Raw genomic sequence first — 14,353 nt, forward strand, 5'->3', positions numbered from 1 at the left:
GTGCACTCATCTCAGTCTATAGGCCGGGAGCCAGCGCTGTCCGCAGACACTTCCGGGTCACGTGGCTAGCGTGACAAGCTGCATCTGGCGAGCCAGCGCAGCACACGGAACGCTGTTTACCTTTCCTCTGGTAAGCGGTCCCTATTTATCTACTTGCACCCGGGGGTGATTTCAAACTGCTAGGTTGGCAGGCGCTGGGACCGAACGACGGGAGCGCACCCCGCCGCGGGGATTCGAACCGCCGACCATGCGATCAGCAAGTCCTAGGCACTGAGGTTTTACCCACAGCGCCACCCGCGTCCCACTTTACAAATATTACCACTTGCCTATTTTTGGTTGTTTTATTCCTTTTGGGTATGGATATATACAGTTTTATGACTATAGAATAATAGAAGCACTGAAAATGGAAACATAAAAACAATATTATGCTATGCCCTCATCTTGCACATTAATTTATCTTTCTTGATAATAGCAAGGTTTGAGGACATTTTATGCACTTCTGACTAAAATGTTTAAATAACTGAAGATACAAACCAGGAGTAAGTATTTGCTCTTTTTCTAAGTCAAGCTGCATTTTCTCTTTGAGTTTCATTTACATGACAAAAATCTGTCTGTTTCACTTGTATTTATAGAGAGTTTCACTTTCAGATTACAATAGTTGGCTTCCGAGGAAGTTAGTGTTTGCTTGTTTTTTAAACAGCTGCTCCCTTCCACTTCACAGGAAAGAAAAATGTTGCAAAATGATTTGCTATTTTTAATTATTTCTGCAAGCTTATTTATGGAGAATAAAAACAAGGGCAAAACTTGTTCTGACAGTCACCCTTTAAAGGTTGCATGTTTTTACCTTTGTACCACAATATACACATATCATCCTCTGCCAGAACAGGACAAAGGTTGCAAAAATCTTTACTGGGAACAGTGTCAGCTGTTAAAAGCAGTCAATATAAATAAAAGGAACTTCATGAGATTTTCTGCCAGGTGCAATTACAAAATATTGCATACAATTACATTCCAACAGAACTGGAATTCATGCAATATAGCATAGGAATTTATGGAACTTTTACACTTGTATACTTCCAGTGTCACCACAGTGCAAAGTGTATCTAAACAGTTGCTATGCTCTTGTTATGCTAGTTCCTCCAAAATGAAAGATCAAATTTAAACAAACTCTGTTGACAATGTGATTCGTCCTTCTTGAAGTATAGTAATTCCTTTCCTATGGGACATACAGCCAGTATCAGATGAGATGTTAATACTCTGCTGCTTCAAACAGAACACCTCATGGCCTAATTGGCTGCTGTAAGCATGTGTTCTAATCTTACCTTTATCTCTACTATCATTTAGCACTTTCTATTCCAGAGACAAGTGCGTGAGCTCAACTGATAGTGTATCAGGAGTTACCTGAGAAAATAAGAACATAAGACCAGCCCTATCAGATCAGTTCAAAGGCCCTTCTAGTCCAGCATTCTGGTCTCACTGTCCAGCCAGATGCCTATAGGTCCTGCCCACAAGCACCCTCATGTTCCCCAATGACTGACATTCAGAGTCATGGTACCTCTGCTCTGGCAAGTAGTACATACAGCCAACATGATCAGTAGTCACTGATAGCACTGTCCTCCATGAATTTGTCCAATGGCCTTTAAAGCCAGCTGCAGCCATCCCTAAACCTTGCAAATTCCATAATGAGCTGTGTATAATAGTACAGTGGTACCTCGGGTTAAGTACTTAATTCGTTCCGGAGGTCCGTACTTAACCTGAAATTGTTCTTAACCTGAAGCACCACTTTAGCTAATGGGGCCTCCTGCTGCAGCCGCGCTGCCGGAGCAGGATTTCTGTTCTCATCCTAAAGCAAAGTTCTTAACCTGAAGCACTATTTCTGGGTTAGTGGAGTCTGTAACCTGAAGTGTCTGTAACCTGAAGCGTATGTAATCTGAGGTACCACTGTACTTCCTTTTTGTCTCTCCTGAATACCCCACATACAGCTTTTTCGAAGGTCCCTCCAACTGAATTCCATTCTGCATATTTGGTAACGTATGTCGGAAGGGTTTGATCACTGGTAAGGGCTGATATTTGAACTCAAAACCTCCCGTGCCTCATCAGTATCCATGTTCTGTTGGCTGTTGTTGTTTTTAATTAATTGCTGGACCAATTATCTTGCAAATGGCCCTGTAATTGTTGTTCATAATGTATCTATCAGTCTCGTGCTGGAATCTCTCTCTCTGCTACATTCTTGTGTAACCAAGAAATGAACCTGGGAAAGGCTTATGCAAATACAGGACCATTGTTCCATTCATTTCGATGGCAAAAAGTACATGTGTAGCAATGCGGAACATGGAACAATTTTCATTCCTCCCCAGGCCTCGGAGTAACTAGGAGCTAGTTTGGCTACCACGCCACTCTCTCCAAATGCACACCCTAAGCCCATCACATGGCTGCCATTCACTCCTCAGCAGCGGGGGAAGCGGGCGAGGGGGAAATCCTGCACTTGAACACGCTACTTATTTATTTCGCAGCTTTTTTTGAACAACTTAATCATGAAAAAAGTGTAGCGGTGGCAACATGATTGGCAGTAGCCATCCTTCCCGCCACACACCCACCCACCTCCCGTAAAGAGGAATCTGTGCTGGAACGGGCTGCACGGCAGGCAGATATTTAAAAGGCTGCCGATGAAAATATTGCAACGATAGGAAAATCGGCACCTGCTGAATTTCTGCCTAGCGTGCAGCTAATGAATGAATGGCGCAGGTGGCAATGGGGAATTATTTCCTTGAAGGAGCCCAACGCATGGGAGATGGAGGCATATTATATCTGTGGCGAGCAGCGAGTGACTAAGAGAGGAGGACTGCCCTTTGCCAGAGCGGAGCAGCCCCCGGGGAGCCTGTCTGGCTCATTGTCTTCTCCCTTTTTCCCGCCACAGGTCCCGAGCAAGCCTCGCGCCCCCCTCCGCCGCCCCCTCCTCCTTCCCCCCTCTCTTTGGCGCCTTTTCCTTCCCGCCACGTCGAGTCTCTTTCCATTCTGACGGAGAGCCGAGGCGCGGGCTGGCGGCTGCGGCGCCGATTGGCCGGCTCGGCGCCGGTGGGCGGAGCTTCGCCGCTGTTGGAGACCTGCCCGCCGGCTCTCCCCGGCTCCGCCCCAGCGCTGCTCCCTCCCACTTTACTACAGGCGGCTGAGGCCGGGGCCGTCGCGCCACACGGGAGGGAGCAGGCTGGCCCGGCACGACCCCGCCCGCAGCTCCCGCCCGTGCCTCGGAGACGCCAACCCAGCAGCAGCAGCAGCAGCTGCCTCAGAGACGCCGCTGCCGCCGGTCCCGGCCTGCTTGGAACACGCGGACGGGGCGGGAATGTTGCTCTCCAAGATCAACTCCCTGGCCCACCTGTGCTCCGCGCCCGGAGGGGACCTGCACCCGGTCAAGCCCCTGCCAGGTCAGCCACACCGGAGGGGCAGAGGATGGATGGATGGGGGGGGGTCGGGCGGCCTGCAGGCGCCCCTCACGGTCGGTCGGGGTCGTGAGGCGAAGGCGGGGCTGGGGTGGCGGCCAGGGGTTTGTTTTGTTTGGGGAGCGGCTGATGCGGAGAGATCGGGCGGGAGGGAGAGCAGCGTTGCTGAGGAGGCGCAATGGACTGACCTCCCCCCCCTCCCCATCCCTCGTTTTCTCTCCGTAGGAAAAGAAAAGGAACCCCTGGAGAAGTTGTACCAGGTGGGCCCGCTGCTCGGCAGTGGCGGCTTCGGCTCGGTCTACTCGGGGACCCGGCTGGCGGATGGAGCTCCGGTGAGTGCTTGGCCGCGGGTGGATTGTGCCCCCATTTACTCCCCATCGCTCTCCCAATTCGTTTTCCCCTCACCCCAATTTTCTCCAAAAAAATACCCCTTCCATTCATTCCAGCCCCCTTTCCTCCCTCCCCGCCACCCATGGCATTTCTTTCTACCGGTCCTGTTCGCTCACTCCATTTTTTTTTTTTAAATCTTCGTAGGTGGCGATCAAGCATGTGTCCCGCGACCGGGTTTCGGAATGGGGGGAATTGGTAAGTGTTTGGGCGGAGGAATGCCCCCGTGTTGCTCGAGAGAATCTCTTTCAGCTTTCAATGATCTGCCACAATGCAGGTCGATTGATTCTCCTATTCATGAATCCTGTTTTCTCTCCCCCCCCCCCAAAAAAAAAATCACATTGCAGCCTGGTGGAACGAGGGTACCGATGGAGATCTTGCTCTTGAAGAAGGTTGGCTCTGGCTTTCGGGGCGTAATCCGGCTCCTGGATTGGTTTGAGAGGCCGGACAGTTTTATTTTGGTTTTGGAACGGCCTGATCCCGTGCAGGATCTCTTTGATTTCATCACGGAGCGGGGTGCTCTGCCCGAAGACTTGGCTCGCAGCTTTTTCCGCCAGGTTTTGGAGGCGGTTCGACATTGTCACAGCTGTGGGGTTCTGCACCGAGATATCAAGGACGAGAATATCCTGATTGACCTGAGCAGTGGAGAGCTCAAACTTATAGACTTTGGATCTGGAGCGCTGCTCAAGGACACAGTGTACACTGACTTTGATGGTGAGTCTTGTCAATTTCCATTCACTGCTTCGAGCCAGGGAATTTCCTTTTCGAAACACTGTGTTCCCGGGGTTTGAGTGCTTTGCAGCAATGGAACATGTTCTTCCTCTGAGCTGTAGGACTTGTTCTTCTTATGAAATACATTTTATCCTGATTGCCTATTGCCTACACACAGTTTCTGTTGATAGGAGATTTAACTCCAATCGACTGCTAGACTTGCTAATGGTTTTTTTTATGAGCCTGAACCTACTGTCTTATTTGTGGTGTGAAAATAGAAAGTGAAGGAACCAGGCAGTAAATATGTTGTAAATCTGAGTGGCTACTAATTGACTTGTGAGGGAGTGCAGAAGTGCAAGGCTGAATGTAAACATGTTTGCAGGCATCCTGTTGAAAACCTTGAATGCTAATCAAAATCTGTAACTAAAGGGAAAATCTTAAAGTACGTGGATTACTATCTTTCTAAAACTGATAGATGACTGAAAGGGTTTTGTAGTTTGTCCCTACGAAGAGCAGAGTACAAAAAAGCGGAGGAGGTAGTTGCTAAGATCTGCTGCCTCTGCCACCTCACTAAATTAATCATTTTAAATGGAAAGTTGCTTTTCGTCATGGCATGAATGTTGTGAAATCTAATCTGGAAGAGATCTGTTTACATTCATCTCACTTTACCTTCCCTGCTAAGAAGCACAGATCAATAATTTGTTTAACAAAGTGTGCATGTGGGGGGGAAGGAGATTCAAGTATTGAAGATTTGAATAGAAATGCGAGCTGCTCACAGACATTAATTGTTTCCAGAAAACAAACCAAGCTTCTAGCCGTTGCTAACGACTCTTTTCATGAGCTGTTGACTTTCAAAAAATCACGCTGGCTTTCAGTTTGGTTTGTTTGTGGGGTTTTTTGCCTCTGGGTTCCTGAGTGGCATGAGCTGCCTTGCATTTTTTGTTTTGTTTTTAATTTAACGGTTAATGACCAGGGGTGGGTTTGCTCCTCCCTCCCTTGCCCTCTTTCTTGCACAATTACTCAAGCTTCTGGTGCCCCCTGGTGGATCATGAGGAATTTTTTTACAACCCAAAGTTTGTAAACAAGAGTCACGTGGCTGGAAACCAGACTAGCAGCTCTGACCTCAGTATCCTTGCTTCCTGCCAGCAAGGAGGTGGATGGGGGAGAGAGATCAGATACTACAACAAAGGGTGCCAAGAGCTACTGCAGTGGTGCAAGTAAGCTGCATCTCAGCATTACCACATGCACAACTAAAAGATAAAGCCACCCCATCATACTGTACATTCAATCTTTGTCAACATCTTAAGCAGCTTGTCTTCAGAAGTCCATGCCTGGTTTTTACTAACTGCATTGTCATAGTTTAAAACTAGTTCACTTGATGTTCCTGGTCCTTTGATCAGTGTGTCCAAGCGCTGAAAAAAATCAGCACTGAGGTGATTTGTAGGAATTTTAAACCTCATGATGAGACCTTCCTCCTCTTTCTCTTCTAGGGACTCGTGTATATAGTCCTCCAGAATGGATTCGCTACCACAGGTACCATGGTAGATCTGCTGCCGTCTGGTCGCTTGGAGTACTGCTCTATGACATGGTCTGTGGTGATATCCCCTTTGAACATGATGAGGAGATCATAAGAGGTCAAGTTTATTTTCGGCAAAGGATTTCTCCTGGTAAGTGTCTGCTGCTCTTATGAGATAGGGGATAACTTAGCGGACAGGGCTCATCCACTCTCTGCTTTGAGGTACTTGGAAGTATTTCTAATGATCCCAAACAGCTTTTATATTAGATGTTACTGCTATACGCTAAAGCATGCAAGTAACACTTCAGCTGCTGAGGGGGGAAAACCTAGAATTTGAAATTAAGTGGTGTGTTACCATGTAAATTGCACAAGCAAGTGTTCCTAAAACACTGTTATTGAGCTTCCAGTCAGATTTTGAATCATTCCCTTGATGTCAAACTTGAAGCAAACACACCCTGGTATGAATAGCAAAACAAACATTAGTTAAACATTGTTTCAGCCATGTAAAACAGTCTTGTTTCATACAGCAGGGTGAGATTTTGTTGTATCATCAGTGTCCTGTTTTGTAGATTCTCCTCAGCAATGCACCTATTCCAACTTTCTGCTTTCTTTTTGCAGAGTGCCAGCATCTTATTAAGTGGTGTTTAGCTCTGAGGCCTTCTGACCGGCCATCCTTTGAAGACATTCTGAACCATTCTTGGATGCAAGAAGTTCTTCTGTCTCAGGAAACAGCTGAGATCCACCTGCACAGTCTACTGCATGAGTCTAGAAAATAGCAGTGTGTCTCATCCTTTTGGGGTGCAAAACAGAATTCTGCCCTACTGATTCTGGCTGAGTGGGGATTTTTACAGGAATACCATCATCTCATTGCAGACACAGGCTGCCTGGAGACATTTCCAAGCCTGAAAAAACCATCTCTCCTGGTCGAGTGGATTTAAACTCTTTGGGTCCCGCTTTGCAAACCTCCTTGCCACTAGATGACTTGAGCAACTCCATGCGTGTTCATAACCTGCTGAATCCTAGAATATGAAACAAGTGGAGCAGACAACTAGAGCAGACTCTCAATTGGGGGAATCTGGGATGGGGAAACACCGATTTGGACTGGCCCCTGTCTTCACTGTGTCACCATGTTCTGAGTGCCTTCAGTTGCAACTGAGCTGTGCTGGGGGAAAGAAAATACTTGAGCGTTCCTTCCTTGCTGCTGCCTCAAGATTTACCTGGGTTTTGGTTTGTTCCACCTTCTAAAAGAACTGCTTGAAAAGAGGCTGTGGGTGATCCACTGGCAAACCCTAGCTATGTGCTGTCCAATATGAACTCTGAGTTGGCTCTTGCTGCCTCTCACGTGAAGGCATCCTCAAGTGCACAAACAATGCAACCGAATTAACTGTAAATTTGTACAGATCAATACAGGAACAAAGCTTGGTGTACAGAAGATTGCAGTTTATAATGTTTTTACTCCTGTTTTTTTTAATTTATTTCTAGGGTTTTTTAATGGAATATCCTAACTTTAGGATCTTATTTATTTTATTTATGAATCATGTGGGTTCTTAGCCTACACTTCACCGCTACAGCTGCTGACCTGATATCCTGTCACATTGCCCCTCTCCTCCCCTTTCCCAACTTCCTTCCTCCATTGGGTTATTTTCTGCCTATTCTGCTCTGTTTGATGTCTTGCCACTGTATGGAGTAGCTGACTTGCCACTCAGCCATCTGTAAATAGTTCCAGCTGTGGCTGTTCAGCCTCCCCGAATGTTTGAGACATGTTTTCACAGGTATTGGTGGGGGGAGGGCATGTGTACATAGTACTCTTCTTACTTAAAGTGGAGCAAGATACCCTGGACTTCAACATTGTCAAGCTTCTATAAGTAATTTGGTGTGTAGTCTGCTGGTTTTGTTAATAGCTAATACTGTACAGGGAATTCAGAATTGCTATTTTTTTTATACATGCAGTTTTAAATAAAAATGAAAAACTTGATTTTAATCGGATGTCTGGGTCTTCAATGGGCAGGACTAGACTTTGGATGCCCAGTTTGTTTCATATTCACAACGTTACTGCAAAATGTTTAACTCAAATTCTTTGTGGCCCTATTTCCGGCCAGAAAATGTCAGCAGAAGAAAGAGACAGAAGGTTGCATTAACCTGCAAATGCTGGGTTAATGGTACCAATAAACTACTTTGGGTATGGATGTTTCACAGTTATATTGCAACATAAATTCTCCAACCTGGAATGTGGATTCTAGTTTTGGGAGAAGGTGGGGGCTAGTTAATGAGTCAGAAGAGAAAGTTGGGGAATGCCTTGCCTATTTAACCCTATATTTTCCTCACTTGCCCATATCTGACGATTTCTTCTCTGCCACCACAATGGCCAAACCCATTGGACTGCCCCATTTTTGTTATTGCATGCATGCATGCATGTGTGACTGGAGTTTTCCACATGGGTTATTGTGTTAGTTGCACCAGCAATTGGTGTACTATTTAAGTTGCAACCTTAACTCCATTTCGGCTTAGTGAAGTCCCCTGATTTCCAGGGGCCTTACTCCAAGGCAAATATGCACAGGCTTATAGCCTGAAGGGTGCTTCTGTACCACAATTACCATTTGTTTTGTGAAGAGGCAAAGCTCATTAAAAAAGAGCACACAATCTTTTGCTCTCCAAAATATTGATTTGTGGGCTTTAAAAAAATTCAATTAAATACTTACTGAGCAGTTGACTTCGGAATAAGAGGGGGTTTTAACCCTCTCCTGGTGCCATTTTTCCAAAAGGATGAGCTTGCAGTTTCCGTGGGATAATTTTCGGAAAATGGCACAGGGGGAAAGGGTTATTTACACACAATACCATGGCTCTGAAATAAACTGCAATCCACTGCAGTTACATTCCACTTCCTAAAATGTCAGAAGATCTGATCATAGAAATCTCACATACCATGTAGGATGGCCCTTAAATTAGTTCAGCTATCAACACCAGCCTGCTTGCCTTCAAACATTTGTCTCCTAAATGCAATTCGTGGAAGCAGATCCTATGAATTTCAATTAAATTTGCGCTTATGTGTGTTAGTGAGACTGCCATAGGCCCACCCTTATTCCTGTAAGTGTTGGTTGACTGTTACTTATTCTGAGAAAAACTTCCCACAACGGAGACAAAGTGACCAGAAAGTCAAGCTGCACAGAGGCTGATCCAATGATAGAAACAAGCCACAGTAGGAAGTTACTATCTTCCTCCACCCTTTGCTATGTCAGTAACGGAAATGACATGAGTCTCCTCACTCAGCAAGGATCCCATGGAAAATGAAATATGAAAATTACAGCACATTGGGCCCTGTACTGCATATGTAAGTAAGTACATGCACATTATTTTCAAAAGCTGAGGCCCATAGAAGAGCATGGAAGAAAGCAGGAGGTTTGAAGCGGATTTAACTTTGTGGGTGGTAAACTATGAAATCTTATTTGACAAGTCAATATACGCTTGTGGGAGCAGCACAAAACATGACATTTGGCTCAAAACTTTGCCACAGGTTTTAGGGGGAAAACCAGATTTGGGAGTTTGTAGTTAATTGAGCTTGTTCAAAAAATGGTTGTGGCAGACTTTTGTTGCCAGTTCACTGAAACGCAGGGTCAAATGTCACATTATAGGAAATGACCACCACACACTTAATTCTCCATCTTTCCTAAGGTCTGGGATCTTCGGTGCTGTGACCTGACAGCATTCAGCACATCCTGTCTCCCAGCCACAGACAGCAATGTGGTGGCAGTGTGTGTATGTGTGTAGATGTCAGGGAAACACAGGACCATGACACAACCTGAATGTTAAAGTCGGGGAAAGTAGACATGCAGCATCTGCTGTTAGCCACCATCATGCAGTTAAGGTGCCGCCATCTTTGGCTCAGTGAAGATAACTATCCAACACACCTCCAGCCACCTCCCATGCACCCAACCCTCTCTCTGGGTTGCAGAATGCTCATTGTTTTTTAGTGAATTAACCCTGGGGCAGTTGGCCGAAAGTATGAAAGGTTTCCACAACATAAACACTTGACTGACTGACTGACTGACTGACTCATCTTCTCTAGATCATGCGGGCATTCACAGAAACTTCCCAAAATTGTAGTCTTTGCGCTCTAGGCTGCAGTGCCTCTATTGCTGTTTACTACCTTCAAATATCTTAAGGGCTGTCACATGGAAGAGGGAACATGCCTGTTTTCTCCTGCTCTGGAGGGTAGGACTCGAACCAATGGCTTTAAGTTACAAGAAAGGAGATTCCGACTAAACATTTGGAAAAACTTTCTGACAGTAGGAGCTGTTTGGCAGTGGAACAGACTCCCACAAGAGGCGATGGACTCTCCTTCCTTGTTGGTTTTAAAGCAGAGGTTGGATGGTCATCTACCATGGATGCTTTAGCTGTGATTCCTGCATTGCAGGGGGTTGGACTAGATGACCCTTGGGTCCCTTCCAACTCTCAGCTTCAATGTTTCTATTCTGCCTTCTGTGTTGGAGAGAAAAGCTTTGAATAATCATCTGAAGGAGACTTTAACAGGCAGTTACAAGCAGGACTAAGGAGGGGAATTGTCCTCTCACGCTTTCTCCATGTATGACAATCAAGGACCAATGACCCTTGTGTTTGCGTAGGATGACGCAATGAACTTGGTTTCTAATTACTTATATGTAGTTCACATCCATATTCAATTCAGATTCAGATTATTTTTGTATCTCTGAATTGAATGAACAAGTTGGAACTAACCAGCACCCTTTAACATGGCATATAGAACCTTAGCAGTGCTTGCATTTTCTCCCTGGGCTTCATTGCATGTGTGTATTAGTTCTAACAACGCATTTTGATGTGGCAGAAGCAACACTTCCTAAACTGCCCCACTGTCAAATCTAAAAATATGGCTGCTTGCTAGTGTGTGACTTTTAAGCATTTTTTTGGGGGGGGGAATTATGCCCATCCAAAGGCTGGGGCATCTCATCACTGGCCCAGATAGGTGATTCCTGACTCAACTTGTAGCAGTGGGGTGGCTAAGGCAGATGTTGATGAGATGGGATGCTAAAGCCCCTCTCCAGCTCTTGAGTGTTCCTGTGTTCCTGCCACTCTTATAAGACTCATGGAGAAATAGCCCCTCTCAGCAAGCATACTGCCAAACACCACCAGATGCAACTGCTATCGCTATGAGATGAATGCACTTTGTGTTGACAAGCATGTACAGGAAATAGAAGCACCAACATTAGCACCATGCAAGGTGTTTGCTTACTGTTACATAGCAACTGGTGTTAGGAGTCCTGACATTCCCAAGGTGTTTTGTGAGACATACTCCCATATAGTATCATTTTGCTAAGGGCGGGTACCTCATGAAAGGATGTATGATCTCACAGAGTAAGGGAGGGCCTATGTTCAAAGAAATGCAGTATCTCCTGCTTTGCTTGGGATATTCTTTCAGCAAGGAAGGAAGAAATGCATGAGCCCTACACCGACTCATACTCCTCCCCAGATCTGTGTTGTTTGAACACTGTTATGTATCATTTGAACAGGCAAAGAGTTATCTGCAACTCTATACAAGAACTAACTCAACTTATTTTCTCAATGAATTGGGAATGGAGAGTGTTACCCTTTGCCATCTTTGCTTAGTAATCAATCTAGGATGATCAGTGCTGGCTTTATAGAACAGTGGCAGCTGTATATCCATTAAACAAACAAAATTTAAAGAGTTCTTAAAATGCCTTTCAAACAAGCAAAATAAGTGCTGGATGAGTACTGGGGTCCCACAAAGACATGAAACAATATATGAAAATTAATTGCAGCTAATGGGACGCGGGTGGTGCTGTGGGTAAAACCTCAGCGCCTAGGGCTTGCCGATCGCATGGTCAGCGGTTCGAATCCCCGTGGCGGGGTGAGCTCCCATCTTTCGGTCCCAGCTCCTGCCCACCTAGCAGTTCGAAAGCAGCCCTAAGTGCAAGTAGATAAATAGGTTACCACTTTACAGCGGGAAGGTAAACGGCGTTTCTGTGTGTTGCACTGGTGCCGGCTTGCCAGAGCAGCTTCGTCACGCTGGCCACGTGACCCGGAAGTGTCTCCGGACAGTGCTGGCCCCCGGCCTCTTAAGTGAGATGGGCGCACAACCCTAGAGTCGGACACGACTGGCCCGTACGGGCAGGGGTACCTTTACCTTAATGTTTCCAAAACTACATTTCTCATCAGTCAGCACGGCAATGAACCTACTATTCTCAAAGCAGCTTCCCAAATAGGTAGTGTGTCAAATTATATGTGAGAGTTTCATGATTGGACCACCTAATTCTTTTTTATTTTATTTTATGTAAATGCAGCTGTGGGTTGCTTGTCAGCTTGAAATAAGCAACAGCACTGGGGGAGGTGATGTCTAACCCTGTGTCATTTTCCTGATCAAAATTACCTCCTCTGTTGCTATTTCCACTTTCCATAGCTGCTTTTAAAACAAAACAAAACAAAACACTAGACCCATCTTAACTTTTTACATGGAAACAGCACCATCTGCTGGCTTGTTATGGAAGCATAATGTAACCAACTTTGGTGCTGTGTGGTGTTTTGCATTATATAGGAAACTTCATAGACAGCCTTTATAGAGTTACCTTGTGAAAAGAGTGCTACAGACTTGTGTTTTTATGTATCTGTTTGCTACAAATCTGTAGGCTGAGCTGGAGTGGGTGGGTGGGAGCAGGCTAGTACCCAGACAGACACAGTTTTAAAATCACCGCCCCACAATGCAAACAGCATGCATGCATTAGAATTCCTTCATGTTTCTTCTTGCCAGCCAGCTGCAGTGTTTCAAACTGCCAGATCAGTTTCAGTTGTTGCAGCCTGCTCACATAAACAGAACACTCCAGTGAGGCCAGCTACCAGTTCTCTCCAACTCTGTCCATCATAGCTGAAGATTTTTGTAGGGGCAGGGATTGGATGAATCCAGGTATTGGTTAATGTTTCATTATGAGAGGGAGTTATGCCCACCACCCAAGGAAAAGTGGTGGTAAGGCTTGTACTTGAAGAGACAAGGATTTTTAGAAAACTACTATTCAGTCTCTAATATTCCCTTCTTGAGCAAGATGGCTGACAGGGTGGCCACTGGCAGGTGCAGTTATGCTTGGACGAAGCAATTATCTAGATTCATTTCAATCTGGCTTCAGCCTCCTTTTACCACTAAAACACCTGGTTCCCCCAACTAATGACAGAATATCAGGAGACAATTGGGACCATAGCCTTGTTGGTTCTCCCCAGTCTCGCAAGACTTTTGACACCATTGACCGTGGTCTCCTTCTGAACCCAGGGGGGATGGAAGTTGCAGGCATTGTATTACAGTGGTTCAACCCCTACCTGCAGAGTCATGACCAGAAAGTAGTACTAGGGGGTCCTACAAGGGTCCATTTTATGTCCTATGCTATCAGACACTTACCTGAAACATCACCATCATCATTTTATTTGTATGCCGCCTTTCCATAGTTGAAACTATGCTCAAGGCGACTTACAACATGACAAGATTTACACAATTAGGAACATAACAGAAGTCATAAACAATAAATAAAATACATCAAAAAGTACACAACCAAATGAAACAATTTCCACGTAAATCATAAGATCTAAAACTAAAGATACAACAATAGTATCCATAACAGCAACAGCTCTCTCAACCCCCCCCCCCAAAAAAATAATACTCCAGCCTGTTCAACAGCTTCAGCTTTTGTAGCTGGAGTCAGTCAGTGCCCCACTCTCCCAGGACAGATGAGAAAGGGCCAGCAAGGCAGAGTGCAGGTATTCCAGTGGAGAGCTGTGTTGTCTAGGCATTTGTAGTACGGTGCCATCAGTGTGCAAATGACACACAGTTGTACCTCTCTGTCTTGTTTTGATGTAAAGGAACCTTCCACAACCTGATCATTGGCTGTGCTTGATGGGGCTAAGGCGAGTTGTAGTGCCTCTGGCCTTTGTATAGTAGGTAACATTCAAGTCATGCGCAATTCAGAGGTTTCTATACCCACTTCTCTCCATCCGGGTAAGTAAGAAGCATTACTGCAGTTCGAGGACACATTCCAGCCAGGTGAAGAACACACAAGGAGTGAATGGAGTAGGGCCAGTGAGGAGTGGGGCCTGGGAAGGGATATGGTCTGGTGACAATCCTGGAGGACTGCATTTGGCCCCTCAGGCCTGAGATTTCCTAGCCATACACTAGAGAGTAGTAACTAATAGAGAAACATGTCCCTTGTGGTTATATTTTTGTTTTTTGAATTACGCTCTAATTTCCACAACTATTAAGATGAATTATTTGGGTATGAAACCAAGTTGAACTGTC

At 45.5% G+C, this 14,353-nt stretch overlaps 1 protein-coding gene across 1 annotated transcript; it reads left to right on the forward strand.

Annotated features, from left to right (window-relative positions):
- Positions 1-3,131: 3,131 nt before the first annotated feature.
- Positions 3,132-8,032, forward strand: PIM1 (Pim-1 proto-oncogene, serine/threonine kinase). The gene is made up of 6 exons (XM_083446174.1): positions 3,132-3,422; positions 3,663-3,769; positions 3,972-4,022; positions 4,172-4,538; positions 6,026-6,202; positions 6,670-8,032. Exons 1-6 carry the CDS (start codon positions 3,341-3,343, stop codon positions 6,825-6,827), a joined length of 942 nt encoding a protein of 313 aa, XP_083302300.1. The 5' UTR covers positions 3,132-3,340; the 3' UTR covers positions 6,828-8,032.
- Positions 8,033-14,353: the final 6,321 nt, after the last annotated feature.

The sequence above is a fragment of the Podarcis tiliguerta genome (genome assembly GCF_965153285.1).
Source record: "Podarcis tiliguerta genome assembly, chromosome: 6".
Taxonomy (NCBI): Eukaryota; Metazoa; Chordata; class Lepidosauria; order Squamata; family Lacertidae; genus Podarcis; species Podarcis tiliguerta.

Excerpts from the sequence above, each read along its gene's own strand:
- PIM1 (XM_083446174.1), top strand. The coding sequence starts at position 3,341 with ATGTTGCTCTCCAAGATCAACTCCCTGGCCCACCTGTGCTCCGCGCCC. Across the intron at positions 4,539-6,025 it reads AGTGTACACTGACTTTGATG|GGACTCGTGTATATAGTCCT; the intron begins GTGAGTCTTGTC and ends TTTCTCTTCTAG. Across the intron at positions 6,203-6,669 it reads TCGGCAAAGGATTTCTCCTG|AGTGCCAGCATCTTATTAAG; the intron begins GTAAGTGTCTGC and ends TTCTTTTTGCAG.